Source organism: Melanerpes formicivorus, unplaced genomic scaffold (assembly GCF_026170545.1).
Source record: "Melanerpes formicivorus ecotype bairdi unplaced genomic scaffold, bMelFor1.0.p_v2 SCAF_49, whole genome shotgun sequence".
Taxonomy (NCBI): domain Eukaryota; kingdom Metazoa; phylum Chordata; class Aves; order Piciformes; family Picidae; genus Melanerpes; species Melanerpes formicivorus.
In genome coordinates this window covers 373,027-396,252 of record NW_027142401.1, presented here as the reverse complement: position 1 = coordinate 396,252, position 23,226 = coordinate 373,027, and the positions used below count along the sequence as shown (strand labels likewise).

At 41.6% G+C, this 23,226-nt stretch overlaps 1 protein-coding gene across 5 annotated transcripts in view; it reads left to right on the top strand.

The window, feature by feature from the left end:
- Window positions 1–23,226, top strand: part of NOVA1 (NOVA alternative splicing regulator 1) — a 195,099-nt gene that overhangs the window by 168,375 nt on the left and 3,498 nt on the right. For all 5 annotated transcript variants that reach the window (XM_068160301.1, XM_068160300.1, XM_068160304.1 and 2 more), the window contains one exon: window positions 23,106–23,226. This exon is cut by the window's right edge and continues 3,498 nt beyond it. In XM_068160301.1, coding sequence (XP_068016402.1) covers window positions 23,106–23,226 — 121 coding nt within the window. The remainder of the gene's footprint in view (window positions 1–23,105) is intronic.

The following is a 23,226-nucleotide window of genomic DNA, read 5'->3' as shown; positions in this document are numbered from 1 at the left end:
ATCTATTACTTCCTGAGAACATATGTTTGTGATAACCTATACAGAAATAGCTAGGGAAAATTATTCTGTTTGAGTGAGTGGATTCGAGTGGAGGATCTTGAGTCAAGGTTCTTGAGTAGAGGTGTTGTGTGTCCAGTTCTGGGCCCCTCAGTTTAGGAAAGATGTTGAGGTGCTGGAAGGTATCCAGAGAAGGGCAACAAAGCTGGGGAGGGGTTTGGAGCACAGCCCTGTGAGGAGAGGCTGAGGGAGCTGGGATTGCTTAGCCTGGAGAAGAGAAAGCTCAAGGAAGACCTTATTGCTGTCTACATCTATCTGAAAGGAGGTTGTAGCCTGGTGGGGGTTGGTCTCTTTTCCCAGGCAAGCAGCACTAGAACATGAGGACATAGTCTCAAGCTGCACCAGGGAAGGTTTAGGCTGGATGTTAGGAAGAAGTTCTTCGTAGAAAGAGTTTTGCTGTTGGAATGTGCTGCCCAGGGAGGTGGTGGAGTCACCATCACTGGAGGTGTTTAGAAAGAGACTGGATGGGACGCTTGGTGCCATGGTTTAGTTGGTTAGATAGTGTTGGATGTTAGGTTTGACTCGATGATCTGAAAGGTATTTTCCAACCTGGCCTATTCTGCTCTGTTCTGTTCTGTTCTTCAGTGGAGGTTTTTGAACAGGGTTTTTTCAGTAGAGGTTCTTCAGCAGAGGTTTTTCAGCAGTAATCTTTCCTCCTGCTCTGGTGCTGAAATGCTGTCATAGCTAAAGTCTAAGCAGAATTAACCTATACTCCATAGACCAGCTGTAGACAGTATTTTTTCCTGGTTCTCAGGTTAATAGATTACTTTTACTACATTACTCTTGTTCTTTGACCAGTTTTCCCAACATTTTGCTGTATCTGAGCTCAACACTTCAGTTTGTGTTGTCTCCTTAAAATATGATTGGTTTTTTGAGATACTATGCTTGAGATACTGGTGCACAAATCAGTTTGGAGTTCTTTACTCTTATTGTCTGTTCCAGATTTCCCCCTTTTGGGCAAACATTTGTGTGCATATTCCTTTATACTCTATTATTTGTTTTCTTTCTTTCCCTCTCTACTACCACACAACAATTTTATGGTTCACTGTTTATTGTTCCCTTCATAGAATATTGTCAGGAGCATAAATAAGACATGGGGGGGGGGGGTTGAAAAAAAAATGTAGCTTCTCACTGCTAAGTGTCTGAGTACTACTGGCATGGCATTCATAGGATGTCATGAATGATCTGCCAACTGTAGTCCTGTAAGCAAAAACACAATTCCATGTCTGTGTAGCTTGGTTTGATTTTATATTTCAAATGAATTAGAATCAGTTAGGTTCCTATTTCATCTTTCTCAGTGCAAAGGAGAGCATTATTATTCCTTTTCTGCTAAGATGGGTACATAGTATCATAGAATCATAGTACCAGTGAGGGTTGGAAGGGACCACAAGGATCAGCTAGTTCCAACCCCCCTGCCAGGGGCAGGGACACCCCACACTAGATCAGCCTGGCCAGAGCCTTGTCCAGCCTGGGCTTAAACACCTCCACGGATGGGGCCTCAACCACCTCCCTGGACAACCCATTCCAGGGCTTCACCACTCTCATGGTGAAGAATGTTTTAAATTAATCAATTTCTCCTCAGGTTTTGAACTCTACCACGTTATTAGATTTGTTGTTCCCTGTCCTCCTGCTGCCCCCTCAAGAAAATTCAGGAGGAAATTTTGAAGTAAAGCTTGAAAAAAGAAAAAAGATAAATTAAAAGGGACAAACTAATAATTGTATTTATTTATTTTCTATTAAGAGAACAGCTTTTGACAAGGTATTACATGGTCACCGTTGTGCAGTTATGAAGTCTTTTGCCTGTCATCACTTCTGATCCTTAGTTGTAAAACTCTTTGAAGGAAGTGAATGCAATTTTGGAAATAGACTGAGGTGGTTTAGCAAACAGAAATGCTACTGTAGTATAAGTAATGAAGCATGCTTGTGATCTCACTAATCATTCAGTTCTTCACAGAAAGGGTAACTGGCCATTGGAATGTGCTGCCCAGGGAGGTGGTGGAGTCACCGTCCCTGGAGGTGTTCAAAAAGGGATTGGATGTGGCACTTGGAGCCATGGTTTAGTTGTTATGAGGTGTTAGGTATTAGGTAATAGGTTGGACTTGATGATCTCTGAGGTCTTTTCCAACCTGCTTGATTCTATGATTCTAGGTTTTAAGCTAGTGCTACTTCTGTGGAAATGCAGAGATTTGGGAGATAAGTTACCATTACACTTACCTGGACAGGTTGGACTCGATGATCCTTGAGGTCTCTTCCAACCTTAGTTATACTGTGATACTGTGACACTTATGATTTCTGTGGGGTTTATTAACTTCAAAATGTTTAGGAGTGAAGATGTAAAAAGGTAATGCTTTTTGGAGTGAATGGATTTTGCTTTAGACTCACATAGATATTTCATTCCAGCTGTTTATAAGAGTTAAAAAAAAAAAACCACAACATCTCACTGTAAGTGAAGATCTTGTTCTTTCATTTAAGGATATTTGTACATATGACATGTAGGTTTTGGCATTTGTCCATGTCCTTGTACTAAGAAAATGTCCTATCTGCTTATGAAAAAGGATCATTAAACCCATCATAGAATCATAGAATTGTTAGGGCTGGAAGGGACCTCAAGGGTCAGACAGTTCCAACCCCCCTGCCATGGGCAGGGACACCTCACACTACAGCAGGTTGCTCACAGCCACATCCAGCCTGGTCTTGAAAACCTCCAGGGATGAGGCTTCCACCACCTCCCTGGGCAACCTGTGCCAGTGTCTCACCACCCTATATGGGGAAGAACTTCTTCCTAACATCCAATCTGAATCTCTACCCATTTCTATTTCTTTTCCATTCCCCCTAGTCCTATCATTACCTGACATCCCTCAAAGTTGGAGAATACATATTCTCCTCTCTGTCAAAATATGGTAAAGGTCTTCAAATGTCCTGTGCAAAGGGGTGTTTGGATTTTTTTTCATTTTGCTACAACTGTTTAAACCATACTTCTTTAAGCAAAACACAGTTAAAATAGCTAGTAAGGTATAAAGTGCCAGATAGTTCTCTATTCAGGTTCTATCCTGTGTAAAACTAAAGTTGGCAGCACATAACACTGAGGTCTAGCCAGGATTATCTTTGACTTGAATCATAGAATGATAGAATCAATAAGGTTGGGAAAGACCTCAAAGATCCTCAAGTCCAACCTGTCACCCAACAGCTCATGACTACTAAACCATGGCACCAAGTGCCACGTCCAATCCCCTCTTGAACACCTCCAGGGATTGTGACCTCCCTGGGCAGCACATTCCAATGGCTAACAACTCACACTGTGAAGAATTTCCTCCTTACCTCGAGCTTAAACTTCCCCTGGTGCAGCTTGAGACTGTCCCCTCTGAAGTCCTTAATACTCAGATTTGGCAACACATTATTTCATTCAGCACTAGAGACTGGATGAGGCACTTGGTGCCATGGTTTAGTTGTTTGGATGGTGTTGGGTGATAAGTTGGACTTGATGATCTCAAAGGTCTTTTCCAACCTGGTCTATTCTATTCTATTCTATTCTATTCTATTCTATTCTATTCTATTCCATGAAGAAAAACTCAACCGTATTCCAAGATATATATCAAGGAGTCACTCAGTGTGCTCTTTGCTGTTTGAACAACTCAGGGAAAACATAATGTCAGAGCAATTTCCAGAATGCAAATCTGAATGACTTTATTGCTTTTTTTTCTCCTGCTGCTGCTTTATAGGTCACACTAAGGTTAAGCTCTAAGTTTGCAACTATTTGGAATTTAAATTAGCAGCTCTTAGGAAGTTCAGAATTTATATGGTCGAGAGTTGTTGAGAATGCAGAAAGAAACACTGAGGTTAGGGAGCTTACTGCCACAGTGGGGCAGAACCTGTGCAGCACAGATTGCAGAATCACAGAATGTCAGGGGCTGAAAGGGCCCTCAAGAGATCATCCAGTCCAACCCCCCTACCAGAGCAGGGTCACCTACAGCAGATCACAGAGGAACACATCCAGGTGGGTTTTGAATATGTCCAGAGAGGGAGACTCCACAACCCCCCTGGGCAGCCTGTTCCAGGGCTCTGTCACCCTCACATTAAAATAATTTTCCTTCTGTTTCCATGGAACTTCCTATGCCTCAACTTCCATCCATTACCCATTGTCCTGTCATTGGGTATTTCCAAGGAGAGCCTGACTCCATCCTCTTGACATTCACCCTTTATGGATTCATAAACATGAATGAGGTCACCTCTCAGACTCCTTTCCAAGCTAGAGAGCACTCAGCTCCCCCAGTCTCTCCTCATAAGGAAGACGTTCCACTCCCTTCACCATTTTTGTGGCTCTGCACAGGACTCTCTCAAGCATTTCCCTGAGGTCCTTCTTGCACTGAGGGGCCCAGAACTGGATACAATACCCCAAATGCAGCCTCACCAGGACACAGTAGAGGGGGAGGAGAACCTCTCTCAACCTACTAACCACAGCCCTTCTACTCCACCCCAGAATGGCATTGGCCTCCTTGCCCACAAGAGCACACTGATGGTTATAAGGTAAAAAAAAATGTAATACTATGTTCGGTTGACATGTCAGGAGCAAGTTGTAAGAGGCGTTGTTAGACCTAGCCCTGGAAAACCCTACTTTGGGCATATGTTAGTTAATATTTAGTTTGGGCCATCCAAAACATGATCACTTTCACAAGCTGTTTGTAGGCATAGGGCAGCAACATACTGTGCAGTCCTGCAGGCTTGATGTTGGATGCATCATCTGCCTTTTTCATGCTTTGAGAATTCATCAGATGGTGAGAAACCAGCCATAGATGTGCTCTCCTGTAGTTTTGTGCCTGCAGTTATTTTCACACTTGTTGGGTTTAGGGTTTTGTTTTGGGGTTGTTTTTTTTTGTTTGATTTTTGGCTGTTTCTTTTCTCCTTGATGTTTGGTTGTGTGCAGGGTTTTGTGTGGTTTGGTTTTGGTTATTTGAGGGTTGTTTTTTTTGTTGGTTTGGTTGTGGTTATTTGGGGTTTTGTTGGTTGATTTGGTTTTGGTTATTTGGGTTGCTTTGGGTTGGCTTATTTGGGTTTTTTTTTGTTGGTTTGGTTTTGGTTATTTGGGTTGCTTTGGGTTGGGTTATTTGGGGTTTTTTTTGTTGGTTTGGTTTTGGTTGTTTGGTTGATTTTTTTTTTTGGTTGGTTTGGTTTTGGATGGTTGGGGTTTTTTTGGTTGGGTTGGTTTTGGTTGTTTGGGGTTTTTTATTGGCTTGGTTTGGGTTATTTGGGCTTTTTTTGGGTTGCTTTGGGTTGTGTTATTTGGGATTTTTGTTGTTTTTTTGGATTTGGTTATTTGGTTGATTTTTTTTTTTGTTGGTTTGGTTTTGGTTGTTTGGGGGTTTTTTGGTTGGGTTGGTTTTGGTTGTTTGGGGGATTTTTTTGTTGGTTTGGTTTTGGTTATTTGGGGTTTTTTGGGTTGCTTTGGGTTGGGTTATTTGAGGGTTTTTTGTTGGTTTGGTTTTGGTTATTTGGTTGATTTTTTTTTGGTTGGTTCAGTTTTGGTTGTATGTTTTTTTTTTTTGTTGGATTGGTTTTGGTTGTTTGGGGTTTTGTTTTTTGTTTGCTTTTGGTTATTTGAAGGTTTTTGGTTGGTTTGGTATTGGTTACTTGGGGTGGTTTTGGTTGGTTTGGTTTTGGTTGTTTGGGGGGTTTTTTGGTTGATTTGGTTTTGGTTATTTGGGCTTTTTTGGGTTGGTTTGGTTTTGGTTGTTAGGGGTTCTTTTTTGGTTGGTTTGGTTTTTGTTATTTGGGGGGTTTCAGTTGGTTTGGTGTTGGGTTTTTGTTGGGGGTTTTGGGTTGGTTTGGATTCAGTTATTTGGGGGTTTTTTTGTTTGCTTAGTTTTGGTTGTTTGGATGTTTTTTTGTTTGGTTTGGTTTTGGTTGTTTGGGTTTTTTGGTTGGTTTGTTTATTTGGGAAGTTTTTTGTTGGTTTGGTTTTGGTTGTTTGGGGTTGTTTGGTTGGTTTGGTTATTTGGGAGTGTTTTGGTTGGTTTAGTATTGGTTACTTGGGATGGTTTTGGTTGGTTTAGTTTTGGTTGTTTGGGGGTTTTCTTGGCTGATTTGGTTTGGGTTATTTGGGCTTTTTTGGGTTGGTTTGGTTTTGGTTGTTAGGGGTTCTTTTTTGGATGGTCTGATTTTTGTTATTTGGGGGGGTTATTGATTTGATTTTGGGTTTTTGTTGGGCGTTTTGGGTTGGCTTGGTTTTGGTTATTTGGGGGTTTTTTTTGTTGGCTTGGTTTTGGTTGGGTTTTTTTTTAATTGGTTTGGTTTTGGTTGGGTGGGGGTTTTTTGGTTGGGTGGGTTTTGATTGTTGTTTTTTTTTTGTTAGTTTGGTTTTGGTTACTTGGGGTTTTTTGGGTTGGTTTGGTTTTGCTTATTTGGGGTTTTTTTGTTGGTTTGTTTTTCATTATTTGGGTTTGTTTCTTTAGTTTTGGTTATTTGTGATTTTTTTTTGTTAGTTTGCTTTTGGTTATTCAGAAGGTTTTGGTTGGTTAGGTTTTGGTTATTTGGGGTTTTTTGCTTGTTTAGTTTTGGTTATTTGTGGTGGGGTTTTTTGTTTGCTTTTGGTTATTTGGAGGGTTTTGGTTGGTTTGGTTTTGGTTATTTGGGGCTTTTTTTGTTGGCTTGGTTTTGTTTGTTTGGGGTGGTTTTGTTTGTTTGGTTTTGGTTGGGTTTTTTTTTTGTTGGAGTGGTCTTGATTGTTTGAGATGTTTTTGTTGGTTTGGTTTTGGTTGTTTGGGGTTTTTTTTGGTTGGCTTGGTTTTGGTTGGGTTTTTTTAATTGGTTGGTTTGGTTTTGGTTGTTTGGGGTTTTTTTTAGTACGATTGGTTTTGGTTGTTTGGGGTTTTTTTGGTTGGCTTGGTTTTGGTTGGGGGCTATTTTGGTTGGTTTGATTTTGGTTGTTTGGTGTTCTTTTTCAGTTGGTTTGGTTTTGGTTGTTTGGAGTGGTTTTGTTGGTTTGGTTTTGTTTGTTTTTTGTTGGAGTGGTCTTGGTTGTTTGAGGTGCTTTTGTTGGTTTGGTTTTGGTTGTTTGGGGTTTTTTTTTGGTTGGCTTGGTTTTGGTTGGTTTTTTTTTTTTTTTGTTGGTTTGATTTTGGTTGTTTGGGGTTCGTTTTTGGTAGGTTTGGTTTTGGTTATTTGGGCTTTCTCCTTAAAGTTAATCAAGCATTATGGAGCTACGTATACAAATGCATAGGTATAGCACAGAATATATGTTCAGGTGCTTTTGTATTCATATATTTATATGTCTCTAACTTTTTACATCAAACCTTGTGTCAATGGGAACAACAGGAAGGACTTTTCTTGTTTTCATTTTGCTTTGCTTTGTTTTTCTTTGCTTTATTTAATTGTGTGTCGGGCTAGAGTTTTGATTTCTTAGAATCTTTCTTTGCTTGATTTAATTGTGTGTCTGGCTAGAGTTTTGATTTTTAAGAATCTTTGTTTAATTTAATTGTGTGTCTGGCTAGATTTTTGATATTTTAGAATCTTTGTTTCATTTAATTTTGTGTCAGCCTAGATTTTTGATTTCTTAGAATCTTTGTTTTATTTAATTGTGTATCTCGCTAGAGTTTTGATTTTTAGTATAGTATAGTATAGTATCATAAAATCAGTCAGGGTTGGAAGGGATCCACAAGGATCAGCTAGTTCCAACCCCCCCGCCATGGGAAGGGACACCCCACACTAGAGCAGGCTGGCCAGAGCCTCATCCAGCCTGGGCTTAAACACCTCGACCATCTCCCTGGACAACCCATTCCAGGGCTTCACCACTCTCATGGTGAAGAACTTCCTCCTCACCTCCAGCCTGAATCTCCCCACCTCCAGCTTCATTCCATTCCCCCTAGTCCTATCACTACCTGAGATCCTGAGAAGTTCCTCCCCAGCCTTCCTGTAGGCCCCCTTCAGATACTGGAAGGCCACAATGAGGTCACCTCGGAGCCTTCTCTTCTCCAGACTGAACAGCCCCAACTCCTTCAGTCTGTCCTCATAGGAGAGGTGCTCCAGCCCTCTGATCATCCTCGTGACCCTTCTTTGGACACGTTCCAGCACCTCCATATCCCTCTTGTAATAGAGGCTCCAGAACTGGAGGCAGTACTCCAGGTGGGGTCTCACCAGGGCTGAGTAGAGGGGGAGGATCACCTCCCTCGACCTGCTAGCCACACTTCTCCTGATGCAGCCCAGGATCTAATTGGCTTTTCGGGCTGCAAGTGCACACTGAGAGCTCATGTTGAGCTTTTTGTCCCCCAGCACCCCCAAGTCTCTCTCCTCAGGGCTGCTTTCCAGCCAGTCACTACCCAGCCTGGATTTGTGCCTGGGATTGCCTCGACCCAGATGCAGGACCCTGCACTTGGTCTTGTCGAACCTCATGAGGTTGGCTTGTGCCCACCTCTCCAGCCTGCCCAGGTCCCTTTGGATGGCCTCCCTTCCCTCCAGCGTGTCTGCTGCACCACACAGCTTGGTGCCATCAGCAAACCTGCCAAGGGGGCACTCAGTGCCACTGTCCATGGCACCCACAAAGATGTTGAACAAGACAGGTCCCAGGACTGATCCCTGAGGGACTCCGCTTGTCACTGGCCTCCACTGGGACATGGAGCCATTGACAGCCACTCTTTGGGTGCGGCCATCAAGCCAGTTCCTTATCCATCTAGTGGTCCACCCATCAAACCCATGTGTCACCAGTTTGGAGACCAGGATGTGGTGTGGGACAGTGTCGAAGGCTTTGCTCAGGTCCAGGGAAACGACATCAGTTGCTCGCCCCTCAGCTATTTTAAGAATCTTTGTTTCATTTAAGTGTGTGTCTGGCCAGAGTTTTGATTCCTTAGCATCTTTCTTTGTTTTATTTAATTGTGTGTCTGGCTAGAGCTTTTTGATTTTTTTAGAATCTTCCTCCCCTTAAAAGCTGTTCAGCTCTGCCCTCTTTTTATGTGCTTATATATGAAGGACAACTAACATTCACTAAATCAAATACAGAGCTCATTTCAGTGCTCCTTGGAAAGCATTTTGTCCTTACAGCTTAGTGCCTAGACCTGACAAGGTACCTTCCACTCTTCTTTTTTTATTCATGTTAGAATAGTTTACATAATGGACTTTGATGAGAAGGAGTAATTGCATCCCTGATCAGTGATTCACAAATTCTTCATTACAAGGTTGTTAAGGAGATGCCAAGGAAAAGGACATGAGCATGCAGCTGTAATTTGGACTTGGCAAGAAGAATCATCACCAGGAGTTTCTTAAATGAGCTCTTGAAGTTAGGATTGCTTCTCCTTTAAATCCTCTAAACACATAGTTTTGTTCCTGTGTTTGCTGTACATACAAGCATGCTTTGTGGATTACAAAGGGCAGTGAGATGCTGGAACGTGTCTAGAGAAGGGCAAGGAGGCTGGGGAGAGGCCTTGAGCACAGCCCTGTAAGGAGAAGCTGAGGGAGCTGGGGTTGCTTAGCTTGGAGAAGAGGAGGCTCAGGGGAGACCTTACTGCTTTCTACAACTACCTGAAAGGAGGTTGTAGCCAGGTGGGGGTTGTTATCTTCTCCCAGGCAACCAGCACCATAATAAGAGGACACAGACTCAAGCTGTGCCAGGGCTGGATGTTAGGAAGAAAATCTACACAGAAAGACTTGTTGGCCATTGGAATGTGCTGCCCAGGGAGGTGGTGGAGTCACCGTCACTGGAGGTGTTTAAGAAGAGCCTGGATGGGGCACTTGGTGCCATGGTTTAGTTGATTGGATGGTGTTGGGTGATAGGTTAGACTTGATGATCTCAAAGCTCTTTTCCAACCTGGTTAATTCTATTCTATTCTATTCTATTCTATTCTGTTCTGTTCTGTTCTGTTCCGTTCTGTTCCGTTCCATTCCATTCTCCTATCCTATCCTATCCTATCCTATCCTATCCTATCCTATCCTATCCTATCCTATCCTAATTCTCTGATTCCATGCACTATAGAATTTTCTGCACTGATCTGTTTTAGAAGCACATCATTGTCCATTTTGGACACATTTATCGAAGTTCATATTGAAAATTGGGCACTGTTGAGCAGTTGTGAGGCTCTGTGATTTTAACACTGTATATCAAACTAGAAAATGCCTACTGTAGTCAAAGACATTCTTGTGTACACTCCTAGGCTTCTCTTGGATTTGCAATTCCACAGCCAATACAAAAAGAAATTGGGACCCTCAAGTCTCTTTTAAGTCAAGGGAGATTGTGTTCCTACGTGTCTGTGATTACAGACTGTCCAAGATTTGCTCTCAATCTCTTCCCACCTCCTTTGTGTTTCAGCCAGAGAATTTCCCTAATAATTGCTTTCATTAGGTAGAAGATTTTTAGCTAAAATACAATGCATCATTCAGGCTAATCTGCTCCTGGGGAGTGCAGGGAAAGCTAATGGATGCAGTCTTTTAAGGATTCTCTTGAGAAGTATAGAAGTATCCTAGTCATTGATGTACTTATCTTTTGTCTGAAGACTTTTCAGGACAGCAATCAGTGCAATGCTTCTTTGAGCAATGAGTTAGTAGCCATGAGGAGCCAAAGTAAGATCTATAGTTTTGGTGACTGGGAAAGCAGAAAATGGGGATACATCAGCTTTGCCCCAGTTTCAGTTTGCCCAGTTTATAAGTTAGATTCTGGCTAACTCAAAACAGTGGGAGTTGTCCTGAGTCTTACTGAAATAATGTACATTATCTACATTTTTTTGGGTAGATTAGTTTGTATTGAGAATGGCTTAGGCTGGAAGGGACATTAGAGAACATCTACTCCAACCTCTCCTCCATGGGCAGGGATTCCTCTCAACTAGACTCAGCTGCTCAAGGTCTCATCCAGCCTGGCCTGGAACAGCCTCATGAGGGAGACATCTACAACCGATTTGGACATCCAATTCCAGAGACCCACAACCATTGTAGTGAAGAACTTCTTCCTAAGATCCAGTCTAAATCTACTGTCCCTTAGCTTAAAACCATTCCCCCTTGTCCTATTGCTAGACACCCTTATGAAAAGTCCCTCTGCAGCCTCCCTGTAGGATTCCTGCAGGTACTGGAAGGCAGCTGTAAGGTCCTCTCAGGGTCTTCTCTTCTCTAGGCTGAACATGCCCAGCTCCCTCAGCCTATCCCCATAGCAGAGGTTTCCCAGCCCTTTGCTCTCCTCTGGACTCACTGCAACAGCTCTGTATCCTTCTTGTGATGGGTACAGCAGAACTGGACCTGGTATTTGAGGTGTGGTCTCACAAGAAGAGAGTAAAGGGGAAGAATCCCCTCTCTTGACCAGCTGGCCACACTCCCCTTGATGCAGCCTAGGATACGATTTGCCTTCTGGGCTGCATGAAGAAAATACATCATGAACACGTGGGGTCTTATATCACTCTACTCAATAGAACTACATTCAGGGTATTGTGAACCTCATCCTTGACTCCTGTAGAATGCTGGCAGGTATTCATAGAACCCCAAGCAGCCAATTAGATGAGAAAAAGAGAGATTTTAGACAGAGGGAGATAGAACTATTGTGAATTTAGCTAGAGAATGGGATTAACATTCTACTGCTCTTCAGAGTGTCATGCAGACTTTACTGGCCAAAGCAGTTTGCATTCCTCCTTTCTGTCTCCTTATAAAAGATGTTTCATCTGAACACCAATGCAGTCAACACAGATGTGTAATATTTTTCTGTGTATGCTGCATACACTGCAAATGGGTGGAAATCTGTGATATTTATTTTTTCTCTTGTATAATTCACTCTGTAACCAGCTCATTCTTTCTTTTAGTAATTATAAACACACACACCCCCCCTCCAACCCAATACTCCGAAGTATAAATGAATCTGCTCGAAAGGCATTGCACTTCTCTGCAAATGTAATTTGAAAGTCATGAAACATTAATGCACAAAGTATGGAATGCTTTCCTTTTTTGTGCTACACAGAAAAGTTAAGCTCCTTCTCCATCTTATTAAAACTATGTATCACAGAGAATTCCTGGAAGCTTTGGCTGATTCCATCCCCACACTTTTCACATAGAGTCACAGAATGGTAGGGGCTGGAAGGGACCTCAAAAGCTCATCCACTCCAACTCCCCTGCCAGAGCAGGATCACCTAGAGCAGATCACGCAGAAAGGCATCCAGGCAGGTTTTGAATATCTTCAGAGATAGATGCTGCTTTATAGGTCACACTAAGGTTAAGCTCTAAGTTTGCAACTATTTGGAACTTAAATTAGCAGCTCTTAGGAAGCTCAGAATTTATATGGTCAAGAGTTGTTGTGAATGCAGAAAGAAACACTGAGGTTAGGAAGCTTACTGCCACAGTGGGGCAGAACCTGTGCAGCACATATTACAGAATCACAGAATGTCAGTGGCTGAAAGGGCCCTCAAGAGATCATCCAGTCCAACCCCCCTACCAGAGCAGGGTCACCTAGAGCAGATCACAGAGGAACACATCCAGGTGGGTTTTGAATATGTCCAGAGAGGGAGACTCCTCAACCCCCCTGGGCAGCCTGTTCCAGGGCTCTGTCACCCTCACAGGTAAAAAACAACCAAAAAAATCCCTCATGTTTCTATGGAACTTTCTGAGCCTCATTTTCTGCCCATTGTCCCTTGTACTGTCACTGGGGACCACCCAGCATGGCCTGACTCCATCCTCTTGGTACTCACCCTTTACATCTTTATAAGCACTGATGAAGTCACCTCTCAGTTGCCTCCTCTCCAAGCTAAAGAGCCTCAGGTCCCTCAGTCTCTCCTCAAAAGGAAGATGTTCCACTCCCTTAATCATTTTTGTGGCACTTTTGAATGATGTTTTCATGAAGGATGCTCATGAAACTGCTTAGAGACTGTTGTGTCTGTGTGTGTGGAAGTTTTTAATACTTTGTTCAGAAGTGGATAATCTCTGTAATGAAAATATTTTTTCTCTCTCATACACAGCTTCCAGGAGCACATCATTCTTAAAACTGTTTCTGAGAGACAAATCTGTTCTACTTAAGAGTTAGTGCCTACACATGCCCATGGCAGGGGGGGTTGGAACTAGATGATCCTTGAGGTCCCTTCCAGCCCTAATGATTCTATGATTCTGGTAGCAGAATAGCAACTAAAGCAGAGAATGGAGAATTTTTGTGTGCTTAAACATGATTTGCTAATGCCTTGCTGTGAGAAGGTTGCATTACAAATTACACCTTTAGTTAAAAGGATGAAAAGGAAAAATAATTCTTGTTCTCCACACTTTAAAGTGGGCAGAAGAATAATTAGGTAGTAACTCAAAGAAGTGGGAGGTACCTTTTTTTAGTATTCCAAGGAGCCAAGGTTTAATATAAAATACTAATTGAAAAATGGCCTAGATTTAAGCCAAAGCAGCAATTTATGCAAAAACCCCTTGCATGTTCTTCCCTCTAGTAAATCTTTCTCCATTCTTGGTTCCAAAGTTAGAATAGAATAGAATAGAATAGAATAGAATAGAATAGAATAGAATAGAATAGAATAGAATAGAATAGAATAGAATAGAATAGAATAGAATAGAATAGAATAGAATAGAATAGAATGGAATGGAATGGAATGGAATGGAAAGGAAAGGAAAGGAAAGGATAGGATAGGATAGGATAGGATAGGATAGGATAGGATAGGATAGGATAGGATAGGATAGGATAGGATAGACCAGGTTGGAAGAGACCTTCGAGATCACCACATCCAACCCATCATCCAACACCACCTAATCAACCAAACCATGCAACCAAGCACCCCATCAAGTCTCCTCCTAAACACCTCCAATTATGGTGACTCAACCACCTCTCCAGGCAGCCCATTCCAATGGCAAATCACTCTCTCTATGAAGAATTTCTTCCTAACATCCAGTCTAAACCTCCCCTGGCGCAGCATGAGACTGTGTCCTCTTGTTCTGGTGCTAGTTGCCTCGGAGAAGAGACCAGCCCCTGCCTGTCTACAACTGTCCTTCAGGTAGCTCTAAGACGTGTTTGCAGATACCAATTATTCCCTGAAATTAGGCATCCATTGCGTGGCTGGGTTTTAGGACTAAAATAAACCAATGTCCTTGAGAAATGTGGCTTCAGCTAAGGGGATGCCTGAGAACTGGAACAAAATAAACACTTGTGATAAACTCAAGAGTGGGAACTGGCTGAAGCTCCTGCTACATTCTAGTGGCAGATACAAATAAATGCTTCAGAATATCTGTCAGCAATGTCAATTTACCATATTTCATAGAATCATAGAATGGTCTGGGTTGGAAGGGACCTCCAAAGGTCATCTAGTCCAACCCCCTCTGCAGTCAGCAGGGGCATCCTCAAATGGATCAGGTTGCTCAGAGCTCTGTTGAGCCTCACCTTGAATAACTCCATGGAGAGAGATAGATGTGTAATAGTCTGGTCTGATTTAAACTTGAGAAAGACCTCTTAACTTTAAATTACTACTTTTTTCCAATGCATTAGTTTAACTTTGACTTGACTTGAAAGAAACCGTTATGGGGCAGAAATACCACAGAGAAGCATCACAGAGACATATTGCTCTCTACAAATACCTGAAAGGAAGTTGTATCCAGGTGTGGGGTGGTCTCTTATCCAAAGCAACAAGCACAAGAACAAGAGGACACAGTCTCAAGCTGTGCCAGAGGAGCTTTAGACTCGAGGTAAGGAGAAAGTTCTTCCCAGAAAGAGTAATTGGCCATTGGACTGTGCTGCCCAGGGAGGTGGTGGAGTCACCATCCCTGGAGATGTTCAAGAAAGGATTGGCTGTGACACTTGGAGCCATTGTTTAGTTGTCATGAGATGTTAGGTAATAGGTTGGACTTGATGATCTCTGAGTTCTTTTCCAACCTGGGTGATTCTATGATAGCAAAATGTCCTTATCTGGAAATAATTGCAGGTAAAATATATAAGGAAATGCTACAATTATGTGTAGTGTTTGCTATAGGAAGAAAATCTCAGGCACACAAATGTGACCAGGAAAAGAAAGATCTGCATTATATTGGGGAGCAAAATAGTAGGTTGTCTCTTCCTCTAATCCAATATCCTTTGTTCACAGAATATTTCAGTTCTAGACACCCTTTTATAGAGAGTTTGAATTGTATAGACTCATAGAATTGTTAGGGTTGGAAGGGACCTCAAGGATCATCCAGTTCCAGCCCCCCTGCCATGGGCAGGGACACCTCACACTAGAGCAGGTTGCTCACAGCCACATCCAGCCTGGCTGCAAAAACCTCCAGGGATAAGGCTTCCAGCACCTCCCTGGGCAACCTGTGCCAGGCTCTCACTACCCTCATGGGGAAGAATTTCTTCCTAAATTTTAATGGACTTTACAGAATTCAAAGATAATCATGGTAGGTGAAGACTGAAGTTACAGTCTAGGTTTGTTTGCATTACAATCTAGCTGCATTTCCAAGAGAGTGCTTTTGAAAGTGGATATCTGCTCTTTTTTTTGTTAATTATGTTTAAATCAAGCAAACTAAGCTTCTTATCAAACAGGCCATTGTTTTTCAGATTTTTTTAAATTATTTATTTCATTATTGCTTAATTATTTTTTTAATCAAACAGACCATTGGAAATGTCTCTATTCCTTCTAAGTCCTTTCTCTCTGTAAAGAAAGCATCCACTCTCAGCCAAAGCAAACAGGAATTGGTTCAGTGCATGACAAATCTGAAAAAGGAAGTTCATTTTCCACCCTATCTATTGAACCCAGCCCACAGCTACTGAAATTCTGCTAACTTCCTTGAGGGATACATTCTGTGCAGTCAGCAGAGATCTGCTGTGTAAGCCTGGTGGCTGAGGCTGAGCCTGACGAGAGCAAACACCTGTGCAGACCAGCCTGGTATTTCTGTCTGCTGCACACAGAGGATGACTCATGATTATTTGGTAGCATATCCTGCCTTGAACTTGCAGTTGGCATTGGGTGTGTAGCCAGGGACTTTTTGAGGAGTTGCCTGATGTGATGGAGCATGGCTGCAAATCCTAAGTGCATGCAGGCATCTCCCAGCAGACTTCTATCACGTTTTCTGTTGGTCAGGATTCTCCCCCTCTGCTCTGCTGAGACCACAGCTGGAGCTCTGTGTCCAGTTCTGGAGCCTCTGTGCCAGGAGGGATCTGGAGGTGCTGATGGGGTGTCCAGGGAGGGGCCATGAGGATGGGTGGAGGACTGGAGCTGCTCTGCTGTGGGGGCAGACCGAGGGAGTTGGGGTTGTGCGATCTGGGGAGGAGAAGGCTCTGAGGAGATCTTCGTGGAGCCATGGTTTAGTTGTCAGGAGGTGTTAGGTATCAGGTAATAGGTTGGACTTGATGATCTCTGAGGTCTTTTCCAACCTGCTTGATTCTGTGATTCTACGACTTTTCTCCCTGATTTTCACCAGTGTAAGGATGGGTAACATGGAATTACTCTCATCAGTACAAGCCTGCTGTAGAAGTGTGCCTAGCCTGCCCCACAAAGAAAGAATAAATGGTTCTGCCTCTGTTGTTTTGAGGGCTTTCTACTGTAACTTGTGCTTTTAGAATAGCCTCTCACCAACTCCAAGCCTGGAGTCAAATGAGCACCTAAGCAGCAGGAAACTTTCATAGGTGTGGATTCCAAAACCCCAACAGAGTATTGAAGAGTTTGAGGTAATTGATGGGCAATGAAGACAGAAAAAGGGATACAATGGAAGACAGTAATTTAAATAGAGTTTTAAGGGGATGCAATGATTTGCTTTGAGAGACTAGATTGTAGAATGGTGCCAGATTAGGACCAATTTGTTAATTAGAGGAAAGAAACCTTTTTGTAAAGGTGTTTCACTGTTTAGAGAAGAGAAAATAACACTCCCTGAGTAGTTGAAAAATTTACTAGAAGGGAAGAAAGCACAACTAGTATAGAAGATGCATAGCATGAATTATAAGTGAACTTGTGCAAATGAAAGAGGGGAAAGGAAGCTGAATAAAATCTCCTTGGATCATTGCTCTCTGTGCAGTCTCCTCAGAAATAATTCTGGGGGGTGGATTAACCAGAGGATGGTGTAATCAAATGCCTTTACTGTCAATTTTGGGGTGGGTGGGTTTGTTTTTCCAGGTTTTGATGCTATTTTGTATAATCAGTGAGATGATTTTGGTGTAATTTAGTGCAGGAGTATGTCACACTGCCACAGGAAGCATTAAGCTCAAAGCCCTTTCTATTTCTTTTGGCCTCCTTACCTACAATTACTCTTAATTGTCATAGCAGCTATATCAAGTGCTAGTTCTTGCTATCTAACCAGTCTGCTTGCCTTTCATCCTCACACTGCTTTTGCCAAGTAAACACTTTGTATTAGCTGGGTGGCACATAAGGTACTGGTTTCCGATTATCATCCCCTGACCTCAAAAGGCTGTGAGAACAGAGAATGCAACCAGAGCACATTTCATCCGAGAGAAGGGAAAGGAAATAGGGAATAGAGAAGGGAAAGGATTGAAAAACCTTGCTAGAGGCAACTGGAGGTGTTTACACAAGAGGGGTTGGTTGGTTATGGAGGCAGGATATGAGGTGTTCGTGTGGGTAGCAGTGCAGGTCGGGTCATCATTCTGCTCTCCATGAAGCTATTTTGCATGTGTCGATAGCCGCTGGTAGCTGCTCAGAGCAGATAATCTCCTTGCAGAGTAAGGGAGGGGATGAGAAGTGGCACAGCATAATCACTGAACATCTGGCGTTGCACAGTAGATGCTGTTCAGCTCCCAGAGCAGAGCCAGGACTTCAGGAAATCAGAAGACATTTTAGACAGTGCTGATGTGATAGGCTGCGGTGGTCATGCAAGCGAGTTGTCAAAAGGGTTAAGGAATTACTTGCTACAGAGTTGAGGAGTCCAGTGGTTTGCAGCCGCAAGGGTGAATATGAGCCGCTAATGCCGGGTTGAAGTGATCTGAATTGTGTGCTCTGGACATAATGGTTGAGAACCTTCAAGCACTGAGCCTCCTCCCCTGAAGTGCAGAGTTTCATCCAATCTCTGCCAACTTCATTGGCAACCGAGGGCAACAAACTACCCTGTGGTTTGAGCCCTTCAGTTTCTTGGATTGCTGTGCTTTGGTCAAGCCTTTTAAAGACATGAAAAAGTGTAAGGGCAAACACAGGCGGTGGAAATGCTTTGTTTCTTTAATTTTTGTTTCAGTTTGATTCCTTTTCAGGGGAGGAGTATCCTACTCACTGAGCCTGATTTTCAACTTGCTTATGCTAATGCAAATAGGATGAGAGTGATGCCTGTGGAAATAATTAGTCTGCTTTGTGAGTAAGCAAATGTCATGATTGCAATCCCTATTTTTCATGAAATCTATCTGGCATGGGAGAAAGGTTGAGTTCCTTCCAACTTCTTCTTTCTTAGTATAGCATTTGAAAAATAAATAAATATATTGCATATGCATTTTAGTCTCATGTTCATAATTGCTTGTAGATACTCCCTCTCTGCAGCACACATTTCAATATATCCAGGAGCATGCACACAAACCTGGAAACCTAACCTTCCTGCATAGGCAAAGATATCTTTATTGGATAGCTCAGAGCACTTGTTTTGAGTAGCAGTTAGGATTTTCAATTCAGCATCCCAAGCACTTTCTGAACTTATCTGTAAGAGGGAAGGCAGAGTGCTGTATAATTTGCCTGGGAGGCAGGGATTTCGGTAGTGGTGGTGGTACAGGTAAAACCCAAGGGAAATGCTCCTTGCTTTTTCAGTTTGTGCAACTGGGGTTGAGATCAAGGGGTTTGTCATACCATTTTGTATCATAGTATCAGTCAGGGTTGGAAGGGACCACAAGGATCATCTTTAATGACCTTAAGGGTTTTAGGCTTCAGCAGAAAATAAATGGCATGTTTTATATTGGCAATGTTTATTTGCAGTGTAGATCTGCAGTATTTATATTGGCAGCTGTGGCCCTGATAAGTTAAGATATTGCATCAGCACCCAGCACAGCCAACGTTTGCCATAGAGAGTTGATATTCCATTGAGGTGAATGAAGGAAAGAGGTGGAGAGTTAACAAAATGGTAGCAAGACTAATATAACCTTTATTTAGAATTTAGAATAAACCAAAGCAGGTTGGAAGAGACCTTCAAGATCATCCTGTCCCACCCATCAACCAATCCAACCCACCCAAACAGATAACCTATGGCACCAAGTACCCCATCAAGTCTCCTCCTGAACACCTCCAATGACGGTGACTCCACCACCTCCCTGGGCAGCCCGTTCCAATGGGCAATCACTCAACCAACCAATCCTAGAAGTGTTGTTTGTTTGGGGCTTTTTAATTAATTATCTCAACATTTAAATGACCTTTTTCAATCAGTTGTGACAAATAAAAGAATGTTAACAACTGAACGTCTCAAAACACAGCAAACGTTGCCATTCCTTTCAGGAAGAGCAGGACTTAGGTTTCAAACAAAATGCTTTCAAATGCATGTATGTTTAGGAGGCTCAGGGGAGACCTTATTGTTCTCTACAACTACCTGAAGGGAGGTTGTAGCCAGGTGGGGGTTGGTCTCCTCTTCCAGGCAACCAGCACCAGAACAAGAGGACACAGTCTCAAGCTGTGCCAGGGGAGTTTTAGACTGGATGTGAGGAAGAAATTCTTCATAGAGAGAGTGATTGCCCATTGGAAAGGGCTGCCTGGGGAGGTGGTGGAGTCACCATCACTGGAGGTGTTTAAGAGGAGACTTGATGGGGTGCTTGGTGCCATGGTTTAGTTGATTAGATGGTGTCAGATGATAGGTTGGATGTGATGATCTCGAAGGGCTCTTCCAACCTGGTTTATTCTAGTCTAGTCTAGTGTAGTCTGGGTTGGATACAATGATCTAGAAGGGCTCTTCCAACCTGGTTTATTCTAGTCTAGTCTAGTCTAATCTAGTCTATTCTATTCTATTCTATTAAAAGTGAATTTGGATTGGAATATAACATTTGCTGTGGCATCTTGGTGTAAAATAGATTGTGCATATTGTCTAATGTGTTCATACTTCTATTCTTTTTATAACATACCTTACATTTCAACCCCCCTGGCAGGGGTTTGTATTCAGAACTGTCCATTCAATGCACAATCTAATATTTCTTTAAAAATAAAAAACCAAACCAGTGAGTTGTTTAGGAAAGGGTATTTTTGTTCACCTCAAAAGCAGACAAACATAGAACACATTAGCACAGCAAATCCAAGATCTATTTTCTGACCTGCAGCATAATTTGTTTGTTCTTCCTGCAGAAGCATTTCTAGCCAAGGTGGGAATGGGTGGGTGTGGAGGAGGAGGCAATTCTTTCCTGTGACCAGGCAGTTTTGCTAAACAACCAGAGCTCTTAGCAGTGAACCAAACGAACTTTTGTGATGCAGAGTGAGAGGAGAGTAGTTTCTAAGTGAGAAAAATCTTCCTTGTCACATACAGAGCATTTGCTTCTTAATTTTGTGACTGAATGAAACCATGATTTTATTTTACTAAGCCAAACCTTTAAATCCATCCTACCCATACTACAGTAACCTGGATTTTGATAGGTTGCAGGTGTAGCTGTGTTATTATGTGCTACAATGCTGCCCTTAAAAGAAATAGTCTAGTTAGTTTTGCAATCACATGGGAGTGTATTTTGTACCTTCTTAGGTTATTCTCTTACACTTCTCTGCCTAACTTGCTCAGGATTGTGCACCTTGGTTACGAAACCCAACAGGGTCTGGTAAATCACAGCTAATCAAAATATCCCAAAGAAGCTGCCAGCATGTTTTAAATCAGTGGAGTCAGGTAGTTGTTTGCTACAGTATGTGACACCAAGCCATAATCTTGAAAGCTGTGACAGGCAATACAAGATCTGCAGTTTTATTGAGTCTTCCTGGGTGGCTTTGCTGTTACAACACTTTGCATTTTTTGGCCTGTTAATTTACAAAGCAAAACAACAAACAAGCAACTGACCAAGCAAGCAAGCCCCTCTAATATTTGTGTTTAACAAGAATCTGAACACTCCTTATATATTTAGCAAGTAGTTAGCACATTTCATACCTAGTCCCAAATACCAACACTTAAGAGTGCTTTTGTTCTTCTTTTGATAGAAGAACCCCCCCCCCAAAAAAAACTAAGGGTGCCTCAAAACCACCAAATATTTTCAACTACATTTCATGAGGTGTCCTGGACTGAAAGTGATTGTAAACATACACAAAAAACATTTAAATGTTTATAAATATATATATATATATTTATAGAATCATAGAATCAACAAGGTTGGAAAAGACCTCAAAGATCATCAAGTCCAACCTGTCACCCAAGAGCTCATGACTACTATATGTATATATATTTTTATGTGTATATATATATATATTCATGTATGTGTGTATATATACTTATGTATATATATATATATTTATGTGTATATATATATTTATGTATGTATATACATATATGTATGAAAGTACATGCACATATTGAGATGTTTGTGGGTCTATTATTGAGATGTTAGTTGGTGTTTGGGTATGCTAAAAGTTTGTTGCTTGTTTGTTTCCTTCCGATCCTGCAGCTTTATGTTCCCTTCAAAACTAAGCCAGCACTTAACAATTTCTTATTTACTCCATCGAAGAGCTTCTGTTTTCATGTCAATGAGCAGAAATGAAATCCTAGAGGAACTGAAAGTTGTGTGTGTGCTGTGAAACAATTCAGTGCAAAATACAATGTGGGGTTTTGAATGGCACAATTATGCTACCACTTTTTAATGTCCATGTTATAGAAGTGGGGGGTGGGGGGAGGGGGAAATGTTAAGAGTTTCTCAAATCTATGCTGGGTTTTCAAAGATTTTTAATCTTGATGCTGTTCTAACTGGAAATACCTAAAATGGGTAAGACTAGACAATGCTTATTCATAAGGCATCCATATATATATATATATATTCTTGGTTAGCTTGACATTATAATGAGCTTGGCTTTATAATGAAGCAGTAAAATGAAAATGTGGCTAATAAAACTGTAATTGTGTTTTGTATTGACTTGTTGCTGAGATTTTTAGATAGCATTTTGGGTGAGGGGATAGACAAAAGTGTTCCCCCCCTACGTGTCTGATGCACAAAATCTGAACGAATGGACACTGGTAGGCTGCTAAAAATGGGGTGGGTTTTGGTTTTTTTAGGTAAGATGAAACATCAGATTAGTTCAACATCATTAAAGAGATAGCACATTAAATCTTTGAGACACATCTGTAAATTGGGTATTGGAAATACAAGCTATGGAAAAATAGGTACAAATACTGAGCTTTTATCTTGGGAGCCATTCTTCACTCCTAGCAATAAGTCAATAAGGAATACATTTGTTGACGTTAGTGATATTGTATCAGCTGGAAGCTCGTTTAAAGTGGAGGAAAGATAGGCTTGATAGGAAAATAGCCTTCATTTGAAGACACTGAGATAACGATTTTAAGATGCAAAAATGCTGTGTTTTATTCTTTCACAATCCTCAGCATTTAGCTACTCTCTCCTGCCGCACTTCATTTCCATAGGCTGACTAATAATACACCGTAGCACTTAATGAATTTCTCTGTGCTGATGCCGGTGACAGGTTGAACAATCAACATCATGTCCTGTTCAAGAGCAATGATTTCATCTGTCCATGCTATACCATATTTGCTTTAGCCCAGTGGGTGTTTTTTTATTTTTAAGAATATTTTTACTGTAGGTATTTTAAGGGAAGGTAAAGAATTTCAGAGACATTCTGTCTATGTTGCTTTGCTGCAGTAGCCTGGAAAGAGAGGAATCAGATGAAAACACTTAAGTCAAATCTTTCCATGCAAGCCTAATACCTGCCTTTGCTTAATCTTTGGGTCTAGAGTTTGCTATGCTGCAAGCAGTGTAATCCGTGGGAGAATGATAAATGTGATTTTATTGTTGTTTTATTCTTTAACTCGTTGTGTTGTGCATTTGAAACAGATGCAGAGCATTAAAAGAAAAAACCAAACTTGATGAGCTGTATTTATTTTTGATATTATATATATATAGATATATATTTTAACCTTTTCTTTTCAAATCGTGGTAACTAACTTGCTTCATTCTTTTCCTTCCTTTTATAGGGAAGCAAAAATATTGTAGTGTTTATGCACAAAGCAGAAGTATTATTTATATATATTTTTTTTAATTACAGGTAAAGATTATAGTTCCCAACAGCACAGCAGGTCTGATAATAGGGAAGGGAGGTGCTACAGTGAAGGCTATAATGGAACAGTCAGGGGCTTGGGTGCAGCTTTCCCAGAAACCTGATGGGA